This window comes from Arctopsyche grandis, chromosome 2 (genome assembly GCF_051622035.1).
Source record: "Arctopsyche grandis isolate Sample6627 chromosome 2, ASM5162203v2, whole genome shotgun sequence".
NCBI lineage: Eukaryota > Metazoa > Arthropoda > Insecta > Trichoptera > Hydropsychidae > Arctopsyche > Arctopsyche grandis.
Genome location: NC_135356.1, coordinates 15,352,842 through 15,379,033, shown reverse-complemented (window position 1 = coordinate 15,379,033; position 26,192 = coordinate 15,352,842). Strand labels below are relative to the sequence as shown.

Sequence of the window (26,192 nt, the reverse complement as noted above, 5' to 3'; positions counted from 1 at the left end):
TGTATGTACAAGTTAAAAATTCTTGGATGTCACGGTTTCAGTGTCTCCTAAATCAATGAATTATGTAATAAAAATGTTGCATTGTTTGCAATTGGCCAGGAAGGCGCATTTGGGGTTTACCTGTTAGGCCTTCCTGGTATATATGTATATAATAAAATAAAAATAAAAATAAATAAAATACCTAACAGGTGAACCCCGATGCGCCTTCCTAGCCAATTATAAACATTGTAGCATTTTTTATTACACACATAAATCACTGAATTTCGAGATGCACGAATTCGAAGTACACGAAATTAACTGTTAATTAATCCATTGACATCTATGGAATTAGACTTGTTCATAAATTATTACATATTGTACACAAATCAAATTCGGATATTGGTGAAATAGTGGGTAGGATGATTCTTTCCAATTTGATGGAGGAACCGTTTCAACACTGAGATCAGATAAATTGGCAAACTCTGATAGAAAGCGATCGACAAATATCCAAGTCTAACCAGCAGCATTAAATATTAGCACGGGATCGAACAGTAAGGGAAGTGTTATTAAAGGCAAAAATATATATGAAAGATATAAGTCAGCATACGTTTATTAAACAGAAAATGATTTCATAATTCAACGATTAAAATAAAAAATGTTTTCCTTAAAATGTACGTATTTAATTAAAATGGACGCAATCATGTATTAAATTCGAAATTCTCTACCAAAAAAGTCTTTTCAGACTTGATACAATTTATTTTTAACATTTTTTTTTATAAACGGTATTTGAAACGTGTTTAATTTGCAATCCCACGTAAACAATATACATATGTACAATGTGTACACGAATTGGACATTCAAATGTACATACATACGCAAATAAATACATACACATGTACAAACATACTATATGTAAATCTATATTAAAAACATTATTCGCGTAGACGGTAAGGTACGATTTATCGGAAAATTCGCAAATGAAAAACCCAGTTTTTCAATTTTAACAAATTAATGAATGTGCCTTGGTGGTTTTGATCGATTGAACGAGTCATCAATTTCAATCATTCGACGAGAAAATATTTCTACGAAACACGAACAAATTTAGTGACCCACACAAATAAGCACATACGCACATATGTACATACATATATACGAATACACTTTAAGCACAAAAAACCGTATCTACATATGTACGTAAGTATACAATATATTTCGAATACTTTTATTTTGTAATTGGAATAATAACAATGTCTAAATCGTGTATTTTAACAACCATTTGAATTCTATTTCCAATTGAGTTTCATTAATTTTCCTATTTTTAATGCGGACTTATAAAATTTTAACCGCTGAAAGATTTCAAGAATCAATTAAAATATATTTAAATCAATGAAATAACTTTAAAAAAATCAATTAACATTAAATCTGTTATTCACTTCATAATTATACTAACTGTATCGACGATGCTTAACCTAAACCAAGGATGAATCCATTAACCTTTAAATAAAATACGTACTACTATTGGAGTTCATCTCAAATTGTCTCGGAGTTTGTAAGTATTTATTATCTTATATCTATGTTGGTATACGTTTATAAGTATTTTGTAATATATCCAAGTCGGATAAGAAAAATTTGCATTTTTCACTCCGCCTAATGTACACATATTTATTTTTTGCTTTCTTCTGGCGAATTTAACGCGTCGGTTAATTACACGTCGCTAACCCGACGATTAAAAACAATTCCCTTGGGGGATTCACCGTAAATCTGGGAAAACCGTACAGGGATGATGATTGTACCGTTGGATGGAGGAGATCGAGGCGAAGATTAACAGTGTGTACATTTGTATATACGTTTCGTCTCAGTTTCCTTTGATGATTTATATATTTGCTTCTTAACTCTCTCTCTCTATCTCGTTGCGATACGAATGAATTTTAATATGAAATGAGTCTTGAGATTATACGCCAAGGACATCGTATTTCCTGTATACTATCTGCTAAACGCGCTCACTCTTAACCCCCCCCCCCCTTCTCTCGTTTTTATCACCACCCCAATGCCCCCTTTCGTCTTTTATTTTCCAACCGACGTGGATTTTTTTTTAAATAAATGCAGCTTCCGTGAATAAATGATAAAAATTCCCCATTCCTCTCTTCCATCATTCCGAGTTTCGTCAGCCGCGAATCCTCTTAGCGTGACTTGACTTTCATTTGGAGAGGAAAAAAACTCCCTTCGAAAAACCTCATCAATATGATAAAAGTGGAATTTTATGAATGAAAACTACATTTATTAAATTTGTATCATCATAAAATTAAAAAAAAAATTGAATAAAAAATATTTATAAATGTGGCGAAACTCCGTTTATATAAAATTAAAATATAAAATATTTGCTTTTGAATTATTTCACTTTCCATTTTTTTATTAACCCTCCCTCGCTGAAGTATGCAAGTGCCCCAATTTTTACGTTTTTCGTAATAACTATCTGGTTTTCAAAGCTATACACCCTATAATTCTTGTATTCCTATAATTAACTACAATAAATTTATTTTAAAAGATTTAGAAAAGGAAAACATCGTAAATAAAAATACATTTATACATTACTACGTTCCAAAGTATGATTTAAAGGCGGTAGCGATAAGTCATGTTTTTGACTGTTCCCTTGCATATTCCTGTTGATCGATGAATCAATGCGAAAGAAAGATACAGCTATATTTTCGTAAGCTATTGTTTTCATCGCTTTTGGCGCGTGGCTATTGAGTCATGCAGTCGCCTGTTGGCCTTACCTATGTGCGTTTGCGTGTTGATGCTTGTCGTTATTTCTTAATACAAAAATAGTCAAAACCATGCTATAGGACTAAAACTTTTTATGTTATTAGGTATAAAATAATCAATAAGATATATATTGATCCCATTTAATATACATTGATTCAAAAATACTGGGATCTTACTCGAGCCCGGTTCGGGACACTCGTTTTATCTCTACGCTCTGTCCTTCAAAGGTTAAAACGGACACAAAAATTCTTATTTTCATAATCATAGTACCAATCAATTGTAGAACGCATCAAATTTATAATCGTATATAATAATCGTCTATTGCGTGCATGTCGAGTGTGTATGAATGTAGCCAACATGCTCCGTCTTTCTTTCTCCCTTGGGATCGTATATCGTGGAAAGAGACGGAGCATGGTGAGATTGTACAAAGTACTCACTCACCATGCTCCATCTATCTTTCTCCCCTTGGAATTCTATATCGTGGAAAGAGACGTGGAATATTACTTCGTTCACATAATCGGCCGACAAAAACAAAAGATTTTATCAAAAGATAGTCGACCCGTCATGAATGGTGTCGAGTCAAAATCGCGATTAATAAAACGCGCAGTTTTGTCTCACGCGGTTTTGACGCCTCGCGGTTATGTCGCGGCGGTTACGTCGGAACGCTTTTGTCCCTCGCGCTTAAGTCGGTGTACCGTCATCAATACGATGATTCAAAAAACATATCAAAAACAAGTTATAATGGAACTTTGTATAATTACTTAGCTTATTAAAATTGACACAGTACTCTGATAATAAATCTAGTAAAAACTCCCACAAGGTTATAAATTATTTAATTATACAATATTTACAAATGTTTATCATTTTCTTCAATTAGACTTAAAGATAGCTTATCTTCATTACAATAACAATCATATTTATATATCTAACTATATGTATGTATGTATGTATGTACATATGTATTCATTTGTACTTGACATGCTATTCATACATACTAATATATAGGCACAACATATGTATCTACCTACTTAATATAATATGTACATATGTATATGTATTATACACACAATGTTCCACATTGGGATCCTAAATGTATATACTACATATTTTGTATGATTAAACCTGTGTAAAATCATTGTGAGGAACCCTCATACATCCGCTTACTAGCAAACTACATAGTTGAAAATTAAGCACGGTACTTACCATTACTAATTACATCACGTAACATTATAACGCATGCAATTTACGAATTTCTGTTCATTGTAAATTCTAAGAAGAACGTACATGCATACATTATGTATATACCATACATACGTATGTATGTATTTATTTCATAGCACTGCCTTTTCATAATTTATGTGTATTTTTAAATTTTTATCGTATACCGGTTTCCTTTTTTTGGTACTATTAGGTAGATAACAAACGGTCCCTTAGTAATTTATAACGCTCAATATGTCTCCTTTCCCCTTTTATGCCTCATCATATTTTTTAATTCGGCGCGCCCAAAGGCCAAAGTTCACCCCTACAATCTATACGTCATCCCGAAAAAGGTTGGGTACCTCTGTCCCGACGACGATCAAACACACACACACGCGCAGAAAAGAGTCAAATATATGAAGTTTTTTTTATTATATATTGTAAATTGAATTTTCAGAAATTGGGATGTGCATATTCTCAAACGTTCCATGATTTGTTTTAAAATACCACTTATTAAAATATATAATATACATTCGAAATCGGCTATTACCAGACTCAAGAGACCAATTACATAACTTCGTAATATTAATAATAAGCCTCATTTTTCATCAGTAAATATCTACATACTTGTACTTTTATACGTACTATGTAGTGAGACATGTTTCTAACGAAAAGTTTCAATTTTAATTTGCCTCTAAAAAAATTGTAAACTGATCTTTCTGTAATTAGAATTCGACAAAGTATTTTATAAATATGTTGGCGAATTCTTCCTTTACAAGTGCGGATTGATTGATTTAAGTCTGACAATAAACTTTGATGAGAAGGGCTTATTTTTATGAACCTATTATCGATTAATATGTAATTAAAACATTTCGCGTATTTCAAAAATGTTTTTTTAAACTATAAATCGTGAATCTGCCAACTTATATAAAATTTAAGAATCTTGTTTATGTATGCAAACCATGTTTGTATTTCAGTATTCAATAATGGATTAATTTTTACTATTTAAATTTAGTCGCCAGATGAGCAATTTTTCAACAGTTAAATCCTGACCAAAATTGTAGAATTTATTTGATTTTCTCGATTATTGCGAATATGCCTATCTGAATGATTATAAAAGATCAGCCGTGAATCATCAAAGTTTGGCAGTTTTATCTAATATACATATTTTTTGATTGAAATAAATTGTCATCATCAAAAATCCAACCAACCCAATCCAACTTTCCACTCAAAACTTTCTTCAAACGGGAAACCGATGTAGAAAATCACCTTACCCAAGACAACTTCGCTATGTACATATATGCCATATGGTATGAAACAGGCAGGTTCAGACAAGCAAGAATATTTCATCATGATAATAATATTGTATTTTCAACATGGAGAATTCGTATTATAGGGGACTTGTAAATATACTCTTCGGTATAACAAGTGTCGTATAATAGATCGATACGCATAGTAGGAGGCACGGTACTGGGGGATTTAATTAAGTCGCAGAAGAATGGCCGACATCAAAGATATGAGCTGTAAAAGGGGCCGGATATGAGCGTGGTCCATTTCGGCTTTTATTGTCGATTCAGTAAGCCAGAGGACAATGTAGTGTTCTCTTTGGTGACCGGCAGAAAGGGGACTTTTGTCGTCTCGTGCGACCGTTTGATTCACCGGAAACTGAGAAAAAATCGAAATTTTCCTTATTTTGTCTACGCAGGGTGGATGTTTTTGTATTGCAAAACTGTTACCCATAATATACTTAGGTAAGGGCAGGAGATCTGGACGTGGCGTTGTTTAAATTGTTGTGGTTTTCAATAAGCTTTGGCCGACTAATCTTAAAGATATTTAATTCTTGACATGATCAACAGTGAGGTTTAACGTATAAAAATATACAGTGTGTTAATTAGTTCTCATTTTTTCCATTAATTACACTGAGCAACAAAACAATAACCGGAGCGGAGACATCAATCTTTACTTATTTTGACCCATTAAATTCCAATATAGCAATGATTTTTGTTGGCTTGCTCTTGTTTGAGAGATATGAGTACTTGAAAAAATGTGCAATTTTTACAGATTTTTGGCTTTTGCAGTATTTAATTCAAAATATAGTATTGCTGTACCAAAAGTGAGTATTGGAATCAATAGTCAGATTTTATTATTCATTAAAAAATAATCAGATTGAACACCAACTCTTATAAATGTGGAAAACTGAAAAATTATCGAAATTACCTCATGATATTACGGAAAAAGTATATTTTTGAATTTTTAAATTCGTTAGATAATTGATTATACTTATTTTAATACTGGATTTTGAATTAAAGACTCCAAAAGTCCAAAATCTTTCAAAATTGCCCATTTTGTTTAACCATGATATCTCTTAAACGAGAGAAATATTGGAATTAAGTGGGTCAAACTTAGTACAGAGTGATTAGTCTCCGCTCCGGTAAGGTAAAAACATGATATTTTGATGCTCAGTGCTAGAAATCACTTGATTTGTTACGTGAAAATTTATTTGGAACGTTGTATGTCAAAATTGATTGAAATTTTTCAAATAAAATAAGTGGACATAAAAAATCGCCATTGAAATCGCTTTAAATTCAATATTTTCTTTCATAAAACAATAATTCTCATTTCGTCGAATACACCAAAAATAGCGCTTTGTAAAAATAATAATGAATTAGCCTGAATGAACTGAGCCTTGGAATTATTCTTCAGTTTGGGTTAAATTTATACGAAAAAATATATAATCTCATAATAATTTATAGTATTAAACAAAGGTATTATTAATTCCAACGATTTAAGCATTATATCTTATGTATGTAGTAGAGTACATATGTATGTAGAGGCATACGAAGTTTTACACAACAGACAAAACTAAACTCAGTTTTGAGTAATTTATTTTAAACACATACATACATACATTCGTAGAATAAGTAAAGCTTTTTTTAAGTTAAAATAATTTAAAACAAATACATATATCGCCTTTATACTAGATAAAAAATTTAAATCATTTATGCTTACTTTATTGCACATTCTTTAAGTGAAAAAATTCAAAACATTCACACAAAAAGACTTGTAGGTACTTTATGAAAAACCAAAAATAAATCATATATTTTCAACAAAGCGAAGACAATTGAAGCGTACAATGGTGTTAGTTGCTTATCTCCTCGAGACATCCAACAGCACTGCAAATTCGCGGAATCTTGATCTTTCATGTTAATACTATGGGCATATGTGTTATATTATATGTACATATATAATAAACCCATCTCTTTGCTTTCAAGCACACGAATGTAAAACGTTTATTTCAAACTAAATACAAAAGTACGAGTGCACTTGCACTTTCATGACATTGGAAACATTGAAACGAAACATTTCAAACATTTGGGAAAAACGCAGGCAACGAACACGTTGGTCGTGACGCGAAAACATTTGAAATTATAGCATTGCAATGACACTCATTCCCGTTTTTCCATTTTCCGTTCCCGTTTTTTTTTCACAGTCATCTTTCCGGACATGCATAAAACAAATGCTGAAAGTTCCATGGTAATCAGTTCAGTGGTTTAAGAGCCTGAGACACACACAGACATTCAATTTTATATATATAGATAGAAGACAAAGTATTGAATAAAGACGAATCCCATTTCCAAAATGGAGATAAAAGATCAGTCTCAACACAAATATCGAATCGGCGTGTTCATTACATATGTATATACGTATCCAAGTGTATTAATACGAGTGTGTGTGTGTGTGTGTGTGTGTGTATGAAAGTAACTTTTAGGCGCCTCCAGGTAACACGACATGATCCGACTTAATCGCGAGGATCAACGACAGGAGCGGGGGTGGCTGAGGATATTTATGAATATCTTATAAGTTTTCGTGAGCTACAGATACCGGCCGGATTACTTTGGAACGCTTGGAGGGGAAGTTTTCCGGATCCGCATTCTGCTAAATGTCAGCATGGAGGTGCGCGAGCGACGAATTTGCAACGAGCGCGTGGCGCGGGAGCGTGAGCCGATAAATTTACTCAAAATTAAACTCAGTTTACCTAGTCGTTTATATGTAAAACAGAAATTTGAACAACTACAAATATATAAGAAAAAAATGCGCCCCAGGCGAATTTTTTTTCGAAATTGCTTATATTATATGAAGAATTACAGAAATCCTTAAGTTTTACAAAAAAGTATCAAGCTTATTCTTAAAAATATTAACGTTATCAGAGGTTACTACATCATTGGGAAACTGTTCCAAACTAAAAACCACTCTGTTTGAAAAGAAGGAATCTCTGATCAATTTATTAGATTTTTCTTTTTGGAGTCTAAGCGAGTGACCTCTGAGGTGAGTGTTTACGTTGAATGGAATAAGATTAGACATATGACAATTATAGTGATTATTATGTATTTTATAGACTTCGATTAAGTCACCTCTAGTTCTTCTCGTCTCCAATGTGTTTTATTGAATAGTTTTATTTTATATATATATTTATTTGAATACTCATTTGTTTTTACTTTATCTATGTACGTAGTAACAATATATGAAGTTTTGTGATCGTGCAAAAATTTGAACTCGAGATTTTGACTGATTCGAACTCAGAATCGATTAATGATGTACATTATGTATGTGCGTGTGTGTCTGTGTATTTTGGGGATTTTTGGAACCCTGTTAGTACTATCGAACTAAAACTTAGTATCGGTTACTGAAATTATTATCGACACGACGTTAATTTTTTTCAATTTTTTAAGTTGACTGGAAATGGTACCTCCCCTTATATGTAGGTGTCCTCTTTTTATAAGTTTTTGAATTCAATTATCTCCCAAACCGCTAAATGAATCGGATACTTTTTTTTTTTTAAATGTAATAGAAATAATAATCTCTATAACCTTATATTTTTTAAATATTTTTATCTGAACCGGAAGTAGTTTTATCTGAACCGATTTTTCTTCCACTATTTTTTTCGACCCCTTAAACACGTGTGATCTTCACGAAAAAATTCAAGTGTAATTCTTGTATTAATTTGATGTAAATTTGGAAATTTTTAAAAAAGTGGGATTTTTTCCTCATAGACAGGTCAAAAATGTTGTCCCCCACTACTCTGTCCACGCCCCTGAACGTATCAATCTGAAACTTTATATTTGCATGCTTTATGTACTAACTTAGAGCTGATAAAAGTATTTCATAATGCTGCCGGTATTTGTGAATGTGTCTGTATGGTTCAATATCGAATTTTGTTTTGTGACCTTCTTATATTCCTCAAATACATAGATAAAGTCATGGGTTGGTCACATCCGAATTTATTTATATAGGACATATGTACAAATTTGGCCATAGATGTCACCTTAGGGCGATCTGTAATGACACCATGCTAAATAATAAAATATAAAATTTAAAACCTAGAGCGAAATTGTACCATCATTTAAATTATTTATGTACGTATACAAATTATTTCCGCAAGTTAAATTAAATCTCAAGCCTTCACTGCAACCTAAGTAATGAAATAGTTCATTTAAAATAAACACAGCTTTATTAAATAAAATTGCACAGCAATATAAAACGAAAACTCACCAGCTCTACTTAGTCCCCATAGCAATAACTTAAGCACCCTTGCCAACCATCTTCTTCAGCATGCATTCAAAAAGTTGCATATAATTTAAAAAAACACTGATATTTAATTGTAATGCCACACTAATTATTTTTTAAACTTAAAATTTTTTTACACAAAAACAAATGAATGTATTTTCACACGCGAATGAAAATTTGAACGCAACTAAATAGTAGAAATTATTATGAAAAACACGCACTGAAATCAAATTACGCAGTTTATAGTCGCTGGTAGCCGGTACGATTGATGACTTATCTGAACGAAGTAAGGATTCATTGACGATGATATTCAATAAAACTTTTTACTAAGTCGACATTTAAAATGCGATTAATTTACTTTAAAATTTTCAGCTTCTTTCGAGAATGGTACCAATGTACGATTAGCAATATTCGTTGAACCGTTAAATATTCGCGCACAATTTGAGGTTGAAGTGTGAGGCTCGTCCATTATTCGTCGACTTAAATTGGATGAAAATGAACAAGTGAATTAAATTCGTTAGTTCAAATGCATTCAAATATTCATAAAATTAAATATTAACGATACTAGCTTGAATCAAGTTCCCAAATTTTAATATTATATGTACTTATAGCAAACTATATACACAATATACATATAATACTTTGGAGTAATCAAACTTTTTATTTTATTGAAGTCTATAAATTGATAAATAGCTCAATCATTTTTCACATAAAATATATCAAAAGATCCTTCACGATCAATAAAATAACATTAAAATCGCATTTCATACGAATCCAATTTTAAAGGAGACATCAAATAGCAGAACATAAAACATCAATTGAACAACGTTTAATGTACATACATACATTATCATACAGCAAATCCGAACCGGAAGCAGCATCGTCAAATTTTTAGATATTATATCAAACTTTTATATATTTATATGTATATTTCGTAAAACTTTATTCATATTTAATTGTATCATATTGTTATAGCTTACCATATATATGATTTTATACGTATATCAATATTTAAAATTTGACGCACATACATACATATGTACATATAATATTAAAAAAATCGATAATATCGCATACATATATGTATGTATGTACATTCACACATATCGGCTATGAGAGCATTTTCGATACAATGAGCCCTAATGTAGAAAAACTCACACGAGACAAAAGTTCTACTTCCGGTTTTCGAATTTTGTTCAATATTTTTTTATTACTATATTTAACACTATAAATCTAACCTTTCACTAGACTATAATCACTATAAACATCAAGCAGATGAAAATATTTTTAAAGGTAAAAATAAAATAATTAAATATTGTTTTAACCCTCCCTCGCCGAAGTGGGGTATGCAAGTGCCCCAGTTTTTACGTTTTTCGTAATAACTTTGTGGTTTTCAAACTATACACCCTATATTCTTTGTATTCCTAGAATGAACTAAAATAAATTTATTTTAATAGATTTTGTATGATTTAGAAAAAGGCTATATCGTAAAAAAAATACATTTATAGAGTTTTGACTGTTCGCTTGCATATTCTTGTTGATCAATGAATTAATGCGAGAGAAAGAGACAGCTATATTTTCATAAGCTATTGTTTTCGTCGCTTTTGGCGCGTGGCTATTGAGTCATGCAGTCGCCTGTTGGCCTTACCTAGTATGTGCGTTTGCGTGTTGATGCTTGTCGTTATTTCTTAATACAAAAATAGTCAAAAACATCCTATATGACTAAAACTTTTTCACGTTTATGTATAAAATGATTAATAAGATATATATTGAACCCATTTGTATTGAGAAAAGCTGTATTTTGATTAAAAAATACTGGGGTCTTACTCGACCCCGGTTCGGGAAACTCGTTCTATCTCGACGCTCCATCCTTCAAAGGTTAAAAGAAATTACTACCTGCATTTACCAACTATACCAAAAACCTTATCAACTCGAAGTTGATACATACATAAAGAATAAAAATATGAATAAATTTTCATATCGATACATTCAGTAATGTGGGAAAACGTTAGCTTGTTCACAACATTCTTACTTCATCTATTGTTACTACGTACATGCATACATATATTACGTGACAATATGGAGAAATCAATATTAATATTAAAAATAATTTCGAATCAAAACATATTTTAAAACATCTAATATCCAAATCATGAAATATCCTAAAACATTAAATATAGTTGCAATGAAATATCATCCGATTTTTCTTCGCTTAAAATTTTATAGTGAATTTTGCTGAAATGACTATTTTATACATACTCGGTAAACGATATCAAAGTAATAGAAACGTTTCAATAATAAAAAACGTATTTGCATAGTCATATGTACGTAAAGAGGTGGCAGAAACATATATAGTTGTTTATACTTTTTTAACGAATCGCTTCAATCCAATAATACGAGACAGTTGAATGCACATACATATACATATGTATGTACGTATGTATGTAACTACACGATTAAATTATTCGATTTCGACATTTTTCCCACTTTATTTCGGCGTTGAATACGATTTTGCCGGCAGAATTCAAAACAGAGCTCACAAAAATAATAAAATGAGTGACGTTGAAAATTAAAGTTGAACGCATCGAGAGAGCCTCCTGTAAATATTTATTCGCCGAGGGGAGACACGTTTATTTACTTGTGCACTCGAAATTCGAAAGGTCGACCCAGAGATAAAACACCCCTGGAATTAATAACGAACTCGTCGTGCTTGAACCATATTTAGATCATAATATTTTATGAAAAAAAAAGTATACATTTATTTAGGAAATTTAACAATACAATATGCTTCCAGAGCTGAAACTCGCCATTTAGCACTATTAGGGAAAACTAGAGTCACACATATTTTACAAATTAGAGTCACACTTAGAGGGCAAATCTGAAATCTCTACGGGAACTATGTAATTACGCTGAGCAACAAAAATCGCGTTTTTTACTTACCGGAGCGGAGACTAATCAATCTTTACTAAGTTTCACCCACTAAATTTTAATATGGCAATGATTTTTGTTGTTTTTTTTCGTTTACGAGATAGAAGCTTTTAATAAAAATGCGCACTTTTTACATATTTTGGGCTTTTGCAGTCTTCAACTCAAAATCTAACATTACCGTGTCAAAAATGAGTATTGGAATCAATAGTCGGATGTTTTTTTTCTATTGATTGTGATTTTTTTATTGTCTTTAAAACGGATAATTAATTTTCTAGCGAATTTAAAAAGTCAAAAATTTATATTTTTTTCTCATGCTTTTATGTATGTATTCATTGGGCCTGATTTATCTACATTGCGTTTACAAAAATTGGTTTTCAATTTCAATATTTTTTTATTTGAACGAATTTAATTCGAGTGGTAAATGATAGCGCAACATTTTTAAGAATTATGTAAAGATAAATATAAAATAATAATAATTGACTAACATACCAATTTTAACTTGGGCAGTATTAGCAATTAAATGCGAGATTTCGGTGTTTTTAATAAAAATCTTTAAAAAAATTCATCACACTTTCTACTCAGGTATGTGTGACTCAAAATGTTCTAAATGTTACGAGCTATGAATCCTTTAAATCTTTGCACTTAGCTTCATAACAACCTGTATAATATTTCAAAATTGTCATCTACATATCTCTGCACCTGAATACAATCGCGTACTTTCATTCCATCTCAAGTGCGTATCATGTTTATTAACGTCTTATAGTGGAATTCTTCGGCATTTTACAGCGTGCGGAAATGCCTCGCGAACTCTATGGAAATTTTTGAGTCGATGGAAAATTGAATGTTCTCGGAAAGCTCTAAAAGCGAGCGAAGAAAAGTAGTGTTGGAAGCCGCCGAAGTGAAACGTCATATCTCGAGGCATAAAAGCTCACGTAGTGCAACCCGGGGAACAACTACCACACCCAGGCCATAAGCTAGCTGCTGCATTGTTATGCACAATGCAACTAAGGTCGCAAGCCGTGCAACTCGGTAGTTCCGTGTAGCTTAAGTGACGCCATAACACTAAAAATTATGCGAATTAAAGTATCTGGGTGTTAATATATGGCATATATTGTGTGCATACAGATGTGGAGGACTTTCCCAAACCACTCTGTCTAAAAACTCCCATTGCGAATAGTTTCTTTTTAGATTTAGATTGATTATTTTATATATTGATACTTTGCTATGTTTCGAACGGTTGTGTGTGAGTGAGATCAAAGGGGTGTCTCCAAGGCCAATTTAATATAATTTTAATTTTAGCTGTATTATCATAATCATGCATATATTTTTATTTAATAAGGTGATTAAAAGTGTGCCATCGATATGTTGTTATGTCAATCTACATACATATGTATAATATGTGCATCAACTGACTAATTAATACTGCCTGCTTCTGACCGAAATTGGAGGATTTTATAAGATTTAATAATAAGTGGTTGTCCTTAAGATTTCGGATGCACACCCGAAGCTATGATAATCTGTATTACAATGCAACTGCAGGGACTAAAATTTAGTAAAAGCAATTTATGATGTTCCCAGGGGCTAAATTTGATTGCCGCAAAAGTAATAAACTTCCCAGATCGACAAAATTTAATGATCCAGATTTTATGTGAAGTGCATATAACATTGATTTAGAAAAAGTATCTAAAATCTACATAGTGATAAAATCAAATTTATTGGATACTAGCAGTATTACCCGGCTTCGCTCGGTGTTTGTAATATAAACCGCTTAAACATGACTAATCTAATAGTAAGCATTTTATTAAATTTATTTGAATAGTTTTACTTTATATAAATTTATTTGAATAGTCATTTGTTTTTTTTTATTAAATTGGCTGTCACGAACAAACAAACTTGTGTATATAGTAAGGCTCTTTTGAAATTATATGTATACTAGAATCCGGCGCCTGCACCCCCGCGGCTACGCCCCTAGGGCTCCGCCGTCAGCGCGAGGGCGGCTTCGCCCTCGGTGCCTTTGCCCCCGGGGACTTAGAATCCTTTGAATCGAAAAAAATCAAATTATTTTTTCGATGACGTCACGGATTTACGACCCACCCAATGAACGAAGGTTACATACACACAAAGTTTCAAATTATATATTAGATAGGACATGTTCAACTGTATTATATAACAACGTACAACAAATCCTTAGCAAAAAATATTTACTTGAATCAGACTTCATCACTTTCCGAATACATACATACATACGTGTATAACCAGCTGCATGGATCAATGGTTAGCATATAATGCTTTCAATTGTGTGGTCACGGTTCTATCCCGTATGCTGGCCAGATCTTGGATATGTGACTAAAACCGTGGATCGTTTCCTATGAGAGTATGGCAATTTATTTGATTTCATTGAAACGATTCCAACATATTGGCAACCCTGTCCTATGCAATTCGCAAAAATTTGATTTTGAATTTAAAAATACTAGTGGCCTTGTAATACGTGAATTCTGCTTTTCTAAGATTCTAGACATAACAATTTGTGAATTGAGTCACACTAATGCTTTTGGTACTGAAAATTGGACTTCCGCCCCTTTCAAATATAACGGCTCATTTAATGAAAATATTTATTTTTCCCACAATTGCTCTGATTTGAAATTGTCATATCAAGGTTTTGTTAAATAAAAAAAAATCGCTGAATTTAAAAGAAGCCCTGTGCTTCCTTAAGCGATTTATCACAAAAAATTACACAAAATGCGTTAATATTTACTGTTTAAAAAATAATGATAACAAGCAAAACAGTCACTTATTACAATTTAAATCAGTAGCTTATGATTAATTTAATTGATATATTGCGCTGTCTCTTAGTACATAGTAGTTAATGAGTAATATTACAAAATTCCGAAATTTTATTGGCAACACGTTTTCTTAAACTTACGCCTCCCAATCATTCTCTTAAGTAGTGTGTATAAGATAAATAAATCCCAGACAATTTAGCATTTTGGGGCAGAGTTATCGACTGCTGTCAAAGAGAATGTGTGTGTGTAATAGAAATATGTGTAATATGTGAAACGAAAAATGGAAAACATTTACGTCTTATAATAGTCTAAATATAGAATTTATTTCCAGTATTTGAACTTTCATTGTGTATTATTTTTTTATGAATAATTAAAAATGTAAATATTGCATAGATTTTAATCAAATGAGTAACTTTTGAGAAATATATACATATGTATTATATACAATAAACCAAAATATGTATCTTCAAAAACTCATTTCAATTTATATGTGTATCAAATTTTCGTAAAACTAATACAGCTAAAGAATCAACTGTATCCACACACAAAGCAAATACGACTTAAAGCGTTAGTTTTCACCATAAAAGTTCAACCATATTAAAGCTAGTAAATAAAATTCGCATTCAGAGAGAGCAGCGACTTAGCATTACGACCTCTACCTGGAGATAGAATTGTCCTTATTGTCCTCGAGTTTCGAAGGAACATTGTCCTTACTTAATGCAAAGATTACACTCACACACAAAGACGAAAATCCAAAACCCCGTTTTCCGGTTCGATCCGTACACAACACGGACTACTCGATTTTCCGGCTTTGTAGTCGTAATTGCTTATGAATTGCAGCATTTAGTTCGTAACGTGACGCCACTGTCAAATTAAACCGCGATTTCGTAATGTAAATAATTCGAAGGGAAACTAAGACGCAATATGACACATATTGATGAACCTCATCATTAAATTTTCCCCTCCCCCATCTCCATCCTACAAGCTTAATTTCCTTGCCGAAATTGAGTTTTCTTTCAATTAGGCGTTATTAGCGACGAAGCCTTAAAATTCCTACACTATGTAATATAATAATCAGTTATGAGATTCTCTTCCGGATAACATAATGTATTCATTAGTGTTCGAATTTCACTACAATTACTATTTATAAGTGCCTTAACTACTTCGCTTAAATTACTGCAAATAGTAAAAATGTTTTCATTGATGAAAATATTTAAAAAATATGTATTTTTTGGAAAATATTACTTTTTTTCCTCTTTTCAAACTTTCTTTTTTTTTGCCTTTTTTGTTTCCGTCTTATCGGGGCTAAAAGTTAACTAATCAATAATGAATTGTTTACCATAACTTAATCCGTTGGTTTCTTATATTTCAATATTTTTTTCAAGGATTATTGGCTAATATAATATACTAACATTGTGGCCATTGATATTACAACGGTAATTTTCGGAAAGAGAATTGATACATGCATTAAAATAAAGTTATGTGTATACATAATAATAATAACAACACTTGTTGGAACCGGAATCGGGAATCGGAATTAAAAAAGGAATCAGGAATCGGAACTGAAATCAGAATTGGGAATCGGAACTTAAATTGGAACCAGAAATTGGAACTGAAATCGGAATCGGGAATTGGAGCTAAAATTGGAACCGATAATCGGATTCGGGAATTAACTGAAATTGGAGTCGAGGATCGGTAATGAAATTGGTATCGAGAATCAGAACTGATATAGGAATCGGGAATTGGAATTGAAACTGGAATTGGGAATCGGAACTGAAATCAGAATTGGGAATCGGAACTAAAATAGAAATCGGGAATTGGAACTGAAATTGGAACCGGGAATCGGAACTAATATAGGAATTTGGAATCGGACATGACATTGGAATTGGTAATTTGAATCAAAATAGGAATCGGAAATCGGAACTGAAATCGGAATAGATATCATCATCATAGAAAATTAGATTTTTTCTATGACGTCACGAATTTACGAATGAAAACGAAAAGTCTGTTTTGAAATTAGATTTAAGTAACTCGGCATTAACAAATACATATAAAATTCTGAAAAATTATATTAGATTATTTTATCGAACGCTTAACACTTTAATAGCAAATTGATAACTCTTAGGCAGAAAAATCAACTTTCTAATTACGATGACTCACCCCAACTATCTAACAACTTTTAACTATCGAATTGTATTTAATAGAATTTTAATTCAAAGAATATGTACATGTGTATTTAATATAAAAAATTATGCAGTTATGTGTACATATGTATGTATGTCAATAGACTTTCGACACACCTTGTATTTTGTACATTTATATATACACCACGCTATAAACATACTTATGTATATATGTAATAATAACACACGCCTTTCACATTGACGTCAATATTTTTATTTTAACGAACGTTAACGTAAATATTGACGTTCGCACGTCAATTTACACACATCCGACATTATTTCGCAAGCGATCCGATATCCGACAACGGCGTCTTCAACCCCATCCCACCCCTCCCGGATATGATTAGTGTAATCCGACCTCTGACCCACCTACAACCCCCATCCACTATACGTATGTACATGCTCGCATATCCTTCGCAGGGGCAATTATCCGTTTCCAGTTTGTAGACTGTCGAAAAATTTAACACCGCAACCTTTTCGAGGGAACTGCGCAAAAGTTGAGATCCTTCCCGAACCCCCCGCAGCCTCCCCTTCGGCACCCCGGCGTCGTTCCCTTCCCGTCGGTTGTAATCCGCTTACGGGGAATTCTCATATCGGGGATAATTCAACGTAATGGCTTTTGTTCTCGAAAATTTATTCACGGGACCTTCGCGTCACGCAGGATTAAGCTCGCAACCTCATTTGTTATCACTACGGCGATTAATGTCCTACCAATTAGTATTAATTATACTCCTTTGACCCATATAACCCGCGGGAACTCTACATTCCCACCCCCTACGTTCGGCTCGTCGTCGTCATCGTCCTCATCCCGAAATCCCGTCACTCCAAGGGAACCTTGTTTCCATCAAATTTACAACGCTGACCCTAGTACACCAAACTTTTTCCATTATTCACTAGTCTCCAAAGCTGAAACGCTTTGAGGGTGCTTTGCGTAGACCGCAAGCTTATCAAAAGCGTCGCGGCGCTCGTCAAAAACGAAACATTCCTCGATTTCGTTTATATGACTTTTAGTTGCTTTTTTATACAATTAGATCAATCAAAAGTGGGTATTCAAATGTAGAGATTTGTCGACAGACCAGTCTTCAACAAGGTATATAATTTGTCTACTCACTCTATGAGAGACAAATCCATCAACTTTCTTGATGAAAATTTGAATATGTACATTGTATGTATTTTTGGTTGACGAACTATTTGCCGAATGGACACTAGGCGAAATTTGTAATTGTTTAAATAAAATCAAGGTGTTTCTGAATAGTGAATCCATTTTTGTGAGTTTTGAATAATATCGATACATTATAGTTGGTTTTTATCATTTTATATTAAAAGAATTAGCAATAGAATGTCTTTCTCAACTGAAGTTGTTACCAAATTCAAAAATTCGCTGTTATTGTTGTTCCCTAGCCCAGTGCTACTCAAACTTTTTCACGTCCGGTAAATACCACTTGGCATTATTCCTTTTTTCATCAATCGCAGCCATTCGCCATCCACTGCTAGCATAAGAAATAGATAAAAGCAATTTAAATTTTCAATCGGTCAAATGTATGTAAGTTCGGCCAAGTGACTATCGGCCGAACGTCAGTCCATTCAGTGTCCATTCAGCCAAAAGTCTGCGCACGGCATTTTCGAACCAAAAATACTAGAATCTTTTTGACAAAAAAATCTAAGATTCATCGTTCAATATTACACCTAAATATATGTATGTACATATGTAAAATGTTATTAAATCAATATTAAAAAATATTTAGTATATTTTGTCATACATGCTTAGCATTGTACCGTGCCCGGACTTTTAGCCAAATAAACACTTGACACTTAGCGGAACAGATACATATTAGGCCGACGGAGTTATGGCCGATCGGACATTTTTTGTATCGAAATTATTTATAAAATCACTGAAAAAAGATACATTATTCAAAAATCATCTCAACCTCATTAAATTTTTAATAAATTTAAAATTTCATTCGGCAAAATATCCGTCTAGCTAAATGTTCGTCGGCCTAGTGTCCATCGGCCAAGTGTCCATTCGTCCAACTTCAACGTATTTGAATGTGGCTTTGCAAAAAAATAATTCAACCCACACAAGTAAAACTTAAGCAACTAATTTCCAATGATTTTTTGTACAATTAATAAATAAGTGAAACGTAAAGTAGGTTTGTAAAAATAATCATATTCCATTTATACATACTTGTTTGAATTCTAAAATTGCAAATTTAAAAATACGAACAAGTACTGCGTTAAAAATAAAAATGCCCAATTAATTTTATGCTTTCTTTTTACATCTAAAAATACTTTTTTATATTTGGAAAAACAATTAACTTTATATATTGTGTATATAAACGTTTCTACATAATGTGAAATTAGTAATTACATATACATATAGAGTGATTCACTAATTCATTACAAATTGTTTACAGAAAATGTCATAATAAAAAAATAAAATAAAATACATTTCAAAAGCTTACCTATTTGAAAGTTGAAATGAATGATTCTTTTTTATTTATTTTTTGTTAGATGATGTAAACATGGAAATTTTAGCATTTCATAGTTTGAGTGCGTAAATATATACATACAGCTCAATATCGATGTATTTCGGAACCCAAGTTCTTATGACTTTTTTTCTGTAAATCATGTAATATTTTGAATCATTTTGTATGCTCCTTATAATTTTATTCAATGGAATGGAGATAAATTTAAACATAACAAATTACCTTTGCAAAAAAACTTTTTTTTGCAAAATTGATACAAACGATGCAAGCAAAGAGAGACATCGTCGAGACGTCTTTGTTCAGCGGTGGGCGTTTAAGGGTTGATGAAGATTGATCGACGCTCGACTTAAGACTCGAATTTCGCTCGTTCGTCCAAATATTTGTATTTTATTTGATTTATTCTAAGTACACGCGCGAGCGCTAGCGCGTGCTCTGGGACTTCCCCCAACTTTTAGATATTAATCAAAATATAAAGCGTGTCCTTAAATATAGATTGAATTGCAAAATGAAAATTCTAGTAGATACTATCTTCGCTTTTATTTCCGCATATAATGTGGCCTTGCTTTGCGTGCGTCGTTTTGCGATAAATTTTGAACAGTTCGTCCCGTCTCAGGTTTGAACCGTATTTCTTCCAATTTCGACAGTCACTCCGATATGTCGACCCGGACAGGTGAGATCACTAGGCGCTGCCCGGATGGAGCCTGCCAAAATTGCTTGCGAACTGGAAGCTAACCCACCTATGGTCAACTTCACCTGGAAATTCAATACCAGTGACTCGGAACTGACTGACATCCCGACGAACCACGTGGTTGCAGATCAGGCTCGAAGTGTCGCCATGTACACTCCGAAAACTGAGTCAGATTTTGGAACGATCTTATGCTGGGGCGAGAACGAGATCGGTATCCAAAAGGAACCTTGCGTCTTCATCCTGACCCCAGCTGGTAAGTATTTGACTTTAAATATTCCATACCATAGATTTAAGAGGGCTGGATACCCGAAACCTTAATTTTGTTGCCGTTCTTTCTTCGATATAAACATATATTGAGTGAATGTATATATTGAGTGAATGCAAAAATATATATCAATATATATAATATATTGAGTGAATGTGACAGTTGCGCCTTGACCAGATAATACCTATTTTAAATCGACAAAATTGAGGTTTCGCATTCTCCAGTTTTCTCCTCCGAAACTGGACCAATTTTAAAAAAAAATTCATATCGGTATGAGAAAGATATTTACTATGTTTTTGTTTGCCTATTTTTTTTAAAAATCAACCGTTAAATTAGCACGCTGGACTCTTTTCGTAGGTGTTAAAACAAGGCGATTTTATAGATGTTTGGTGGCTCCTTGCTCCTATAAAAAATAATTAATCAAAAAAATAAAAAGATAAGAACATGCCTCTAGTGGATATCCATAGCATATTAAAAAATAATTTCTCTAGTGCCATAATTGAGGAAGGGAGAAGTCTAATACGTTTGTCCATACAAGGCGCTGGGGTTCAAATATTTTCACTTTCATATAAGGATGGAAGCAATTAGATGATTTGTATCTTGAAAATACCTACTATCTAGCTAAACAAAATAAAACTTATGGGATGGGATAGCATTATATACATAATTCGGATGAGATCAGCACATTGTAGAGCACTCCGTCATATTCTTCAACATGACTAGCGTTTAAAATACCGGTAAAAATATAAATACCGGTATAATAAATCAAAACCGGTTATTGTAAATATCAAAACCGGTATTACAAAAGCTGTGGAATTTTGATACTGTGAAATAATTTAACATCAGTTTCATAATAAATTTAGTATAAAAAATATATTTATATCATTTTACAAAAATTTATTTATAATCCAAGTGGTGGCCGAGCAGTTCGATCCGCGGTAGGAGGATTTTTTTTATTTACGTTAACCTAAATTCCAGGCTCCCTACAAAATATTAATATGTAAGAGATTTTAAAGGGGGGAAAATAGATCATAATCATATTATTTCAATTTTTACAAATACCCTAGATTTATTGATTCTATAAAATATGACCTTAAAAAGGTCAGTTCATCAATGGTGGAATCTTCATGCATAGTTGAAAAAAATATATTTATATTCAAATTTGCTTAAGTTTTAATACCGGTATTTCTTTTTTTTTAAACCGGTATTTCTGTATCTGAAAATTGAGTAGAATACCAGAATCTCGGTTTCCCGGGAAATTGGGGGTAATACCGGTATTGCAAACCCTAAACATGACTCGTTAAATTCGTTAGATTTCTTCTTAGAATGCTATTCTTCAATTCCTGGATAGTTTGATATCGGTGAACATCATTCAAAGTGTGCCAATGTCTCTAAAATAAGACAGCATCTTCGAAGAACATTTCTCAGATCAGTTGTGCCCCATCCTTTTGAATCATTTCAGAATTTCCATTCAAAATTTTTAACAAGTTCAGAGATTATATGACAACGAATAACAATTTTCCTGACATCCGATAAAGCTCGCTTGAATTACCTATACATTATCTTTAAATACAAACTGACTTTGTTGTAAATGTAAATCTATCCTATGCAATTTGTTTTTGTTCAACTAGTGAATATTTACATTCCAATTAAGTGTTCATTTTAAAATTACTAATAATGTAATTGTTTTCACTATACCGCTTATTTTATAAATAATGACCAGCCATGTAATATAATACCATTTAAAATATTAATGGAAGCATGTTTTCTGTCTTTCACTATAATGTAGCTCAAAAAATATTAAAAAAAAAAACAGTACTCGCTTTTGTACATTTTACTTTCATACTAATTTCATTAAAAAAATATCAGAAAATCTCATTGTGAACGTTTGTGAAATGAAGTTTTAATTGATCTAAAAGACGTAAATAGGATACCAAATGAAAGAGAAGAGCTCGTTGTTAAAACTTTGAATCCTTTATGAAAAATGAAAGAATCCTTCATGCGATTTAAAAAAAAATGTATTATTTCAATATAGGCAGTATATTTCAAATACAAGATATGTATGTTATAAAATAACATAGACACCGTATGTTATATAATAATGTATTTTAAGCACAACTTTTTTATAACTCTACCTAGTATAATCAAATTTAATTAAGTCTGGATCCTTAATTTGAAATCATAGGGCGGTAACATACTCTCCGCAGATTGAACGAATACAACGAAAGTTTCTTCGTTATCAGTACATGAGAGAGTTTGACTACTATCCCCTACTATTTCAAAGTGTATTTGTTCAGGGAGCTGTGGGTTATGAATCCCTATCTTCTCGTAGAAATTTTCTGCTGGTATTTTACCTCTGTAAATTGTTGAGAGGTGAGATTGACAATCCTTTGGTGCTTCAAGAGATGAAACTATGGACCCCCATATGCTTCTGGGAGTCTCGCGCCCGTCTTTGTTACAGGGAGTCAGGACGAGAACTAAGATCTTCATATATCATAATCATACTCCTTGTTTTTTTTTCTATTTACGTATTTTTTTCTTTTAATGTTTGATCACCGTGTTGTTTTGGTCAACCGTAAAGAAACTGTGGCAAAAAAACCTTTAAAAATAAAACGATCAAATAATCCGAAGGAATTAATTACATTGTATTGAAACGAAGATCAAACTACAAAAATCACGATTTTTATTTACCGAAGTGAAGACTAACTAATTGTTACCAAATTTGACCCACTGAATTTGAATATGACAATATTTTTTGTTGGCTTGCTCTCGTTTAAGAAATATGAGCGTTTTTACTTTAATTTAAAATCTAATATCGCTGTGCCAAAAGTGAGTATTAAAATCAATAGTCACGTGTTTTTTCTATTGATTATAATTTTGTATTATATTTTTATTGTAGTCACAATAACAATCAATAGAAAAAACATCAAACACTCATGTATCTTAAACGAGAGCAAGCCAACAAATATTATTGTCATATTCGAATTCGGTGAGTCCAACTTAGTAAAGATTGATTTATCTCCGCTCCGATAATTTTTTATTGCTAAGTGTAATTTAAACCGTGTCCAAAAAAAATTCCAACCTTTAACTTCACCCAAAATAATTTTTATCGAGTATTATACCTACAATATTAAGTTCAAATATGTATATTGGTCCATACATGTCTACATTGTATGTACATAAAAGAAAAAAATTTGATTCATCACATAATATGTTTGATCTTCGTTTCAAAGTGCTGAATCCAACCCTCATATATAAAACTTCATTTGATGTCCTTTTATCAGTGCTACTCGAATAAATAAGATTAAACACAAAAAAATATCAATCTTTTTTTGATTGAAAAGGGACTTCGACCCAACGTTTTGTACACGGCTTAACGCCACGCTCGAGCTGGTGAAAATATTTCGACAATGAAACCCAGGAAAACGAGATGTCGGATGTTGGGGGAGGGTAAAGAGGGGACGTGCTTTTGGGGGGGGTGAAGAGTCGGAAAAGCGGAAAAAATTCATTGTTTCGTGTTGCCCATTGTTCATTAACCACTTGTTTTGCATAACAATAGAACGTCAGTATAATGAATTTGCACGACTGTAACACTCAAACCCCCCCTCCCCTTCCACCGCATCCCTATCGAAAATTCTCCTACCCCTCCCATCATTAATTTCTAATAGCCTCTGATTCAAATTTTGAAATTGCAGGAAAACCGGACACGCTTTCCAACTGTACCGTGTTGAATCAAACAACCGATTCCCTGCAAATAGAGTGCATGGAAGGCTTCGACGGTGGACTTCCTCAGGAGTTCTCCGTGGAGGTTTACACTCTTCAACGGAAACAACTGATCAGCACCATCACCTCTAGCACTCCTCACTTTTTCATCACCGGTCTGGAGAGTGGAAACACCTACGAAGTCGTCCTGGTGGCTGTCAACAAGAAAGGACGCAGCGATCCAAACGTCATGGCGACACACACGCTCAAATCGGCAGAAAAACATATAGGTACTGTACAACAAAATATTATTTATTTTTTAATTTATACTAGAAAGACCTAACAGGTAACCCCAATGCAATTTGATACAAGTATTATTATACGAAGTAAATACCTATTAATTAGCACCCACAAACACATCTATAGTCAAATTTGTAAATTTGTAGCATTTTATACAATTCAACGAAATTCGAGATTGTTGAAAACTCGAGATTTACGAGAAAATGGGTAAGTTTGCCGATTTGTTGGAACCGTTTCAATGAAAATCAGATAAATTGGCCAACTCTGATAGGAAACAATCGACCAGGAGTCGCGAATCCAAAGTTTGGCCAGTGGGATTTGAACTCGTGACCACTTTGTTTAAAACATTATATGCTATCCAATAGTCTATTTTGCTGGTTTATTATACCTTATTAGGTACAATGTACCAAAAATTTGCCCCACAAAAGAGATAAATTCCATTTTAGCAAAGTATCTTCTAAATAAATAAATAAATATAGGAACATATTTGATACTTTCCAACACCTTGTGTAGAGAACAATACTAGATTTTGAATTAAAGACTGCAAAAACTAAAAATCTGTTAAAATTGCACATTTTTTTAAATAGTCTCCACTCCGGTAAGTGGAAACCGTGATTTTTTGTTGCACGGTGCTATTTTTTGATTTTCAAGACTTCAACCAAACATATAATATGTAGCACGTTATTCGATAGCCTGTTTCTTTATTTTTCAAGTTCTTATAGGAAATATGTACATATACATGTTTTCAAAGTACCAAAAAAGCCAGCTCAGTATAAGTGAATCAGAAATTGATTGCATTAACCCAACTTCGCATACAATATCATCAAGAAAACCATATATGTATGATATAAAAAAACTGAAATGAAAAGAAATGACTTCACAGCCACTTTACAGAATTTTAGAGAATTGTAAATCAACATCCTTTATATTCATAGATGTTAACTACACAAAAGTTGTTATATAGCGCGATAGATCCGGACAATCTCCAAGATACACCCGCAAACTTTCTTAATTATACTATGTAAAATTGAAACTATCATTGGAAGATGTATAAACAGTCTGCGAAATGCTTTTGCTGGGAAATCCAGTCTACGCCTAGAGAATAAGGGAAACATACAGAAAATACATCTTAACCGAAATTCCCAATTTCAAAGCTAGTTTACAGATCATTTCGCCTTAATTGTCTATTTGATGATACTATGTTGCAAATTTATCAATTTATATTATTAACTTATTTATCCAGTTGTTTCAAATCCACCACTTATTATGTTTGAATTAATATCTATAGGTACATATCGAAAGACATTTAATATTAGCTGACAAATATGCAAGTTGAAAAGTCATTACTGAAAT

General features: G+C 32.5%; 1 protein-coding gene across 1 annotated transcript in view; it reads left to right on the top strand.

Annotated features, from left to right (window-relative positions):
• LOC143922288 (neural cell adhesion molecule 2-like) overlaps positions 1-26,192 on the top strand; it is a 232,890-nt gene that overhangs the window by 125,019 nt on the left and 81,679 nt on the right. The window contains exons 10-11 of the mRNA XM_077445513.1: positions 20,529-20,825; positions 24,533-24,829. Of these exons, the coding sequence (XP_077301639.1) occupies positions 20,529-20,825; positions 24,533-24,829 (594 nt within the window). The remainder of the gene's footprint in view (positions 1-20,528; positions 20,826-24,532; positions 24,830-26,192) is intronic.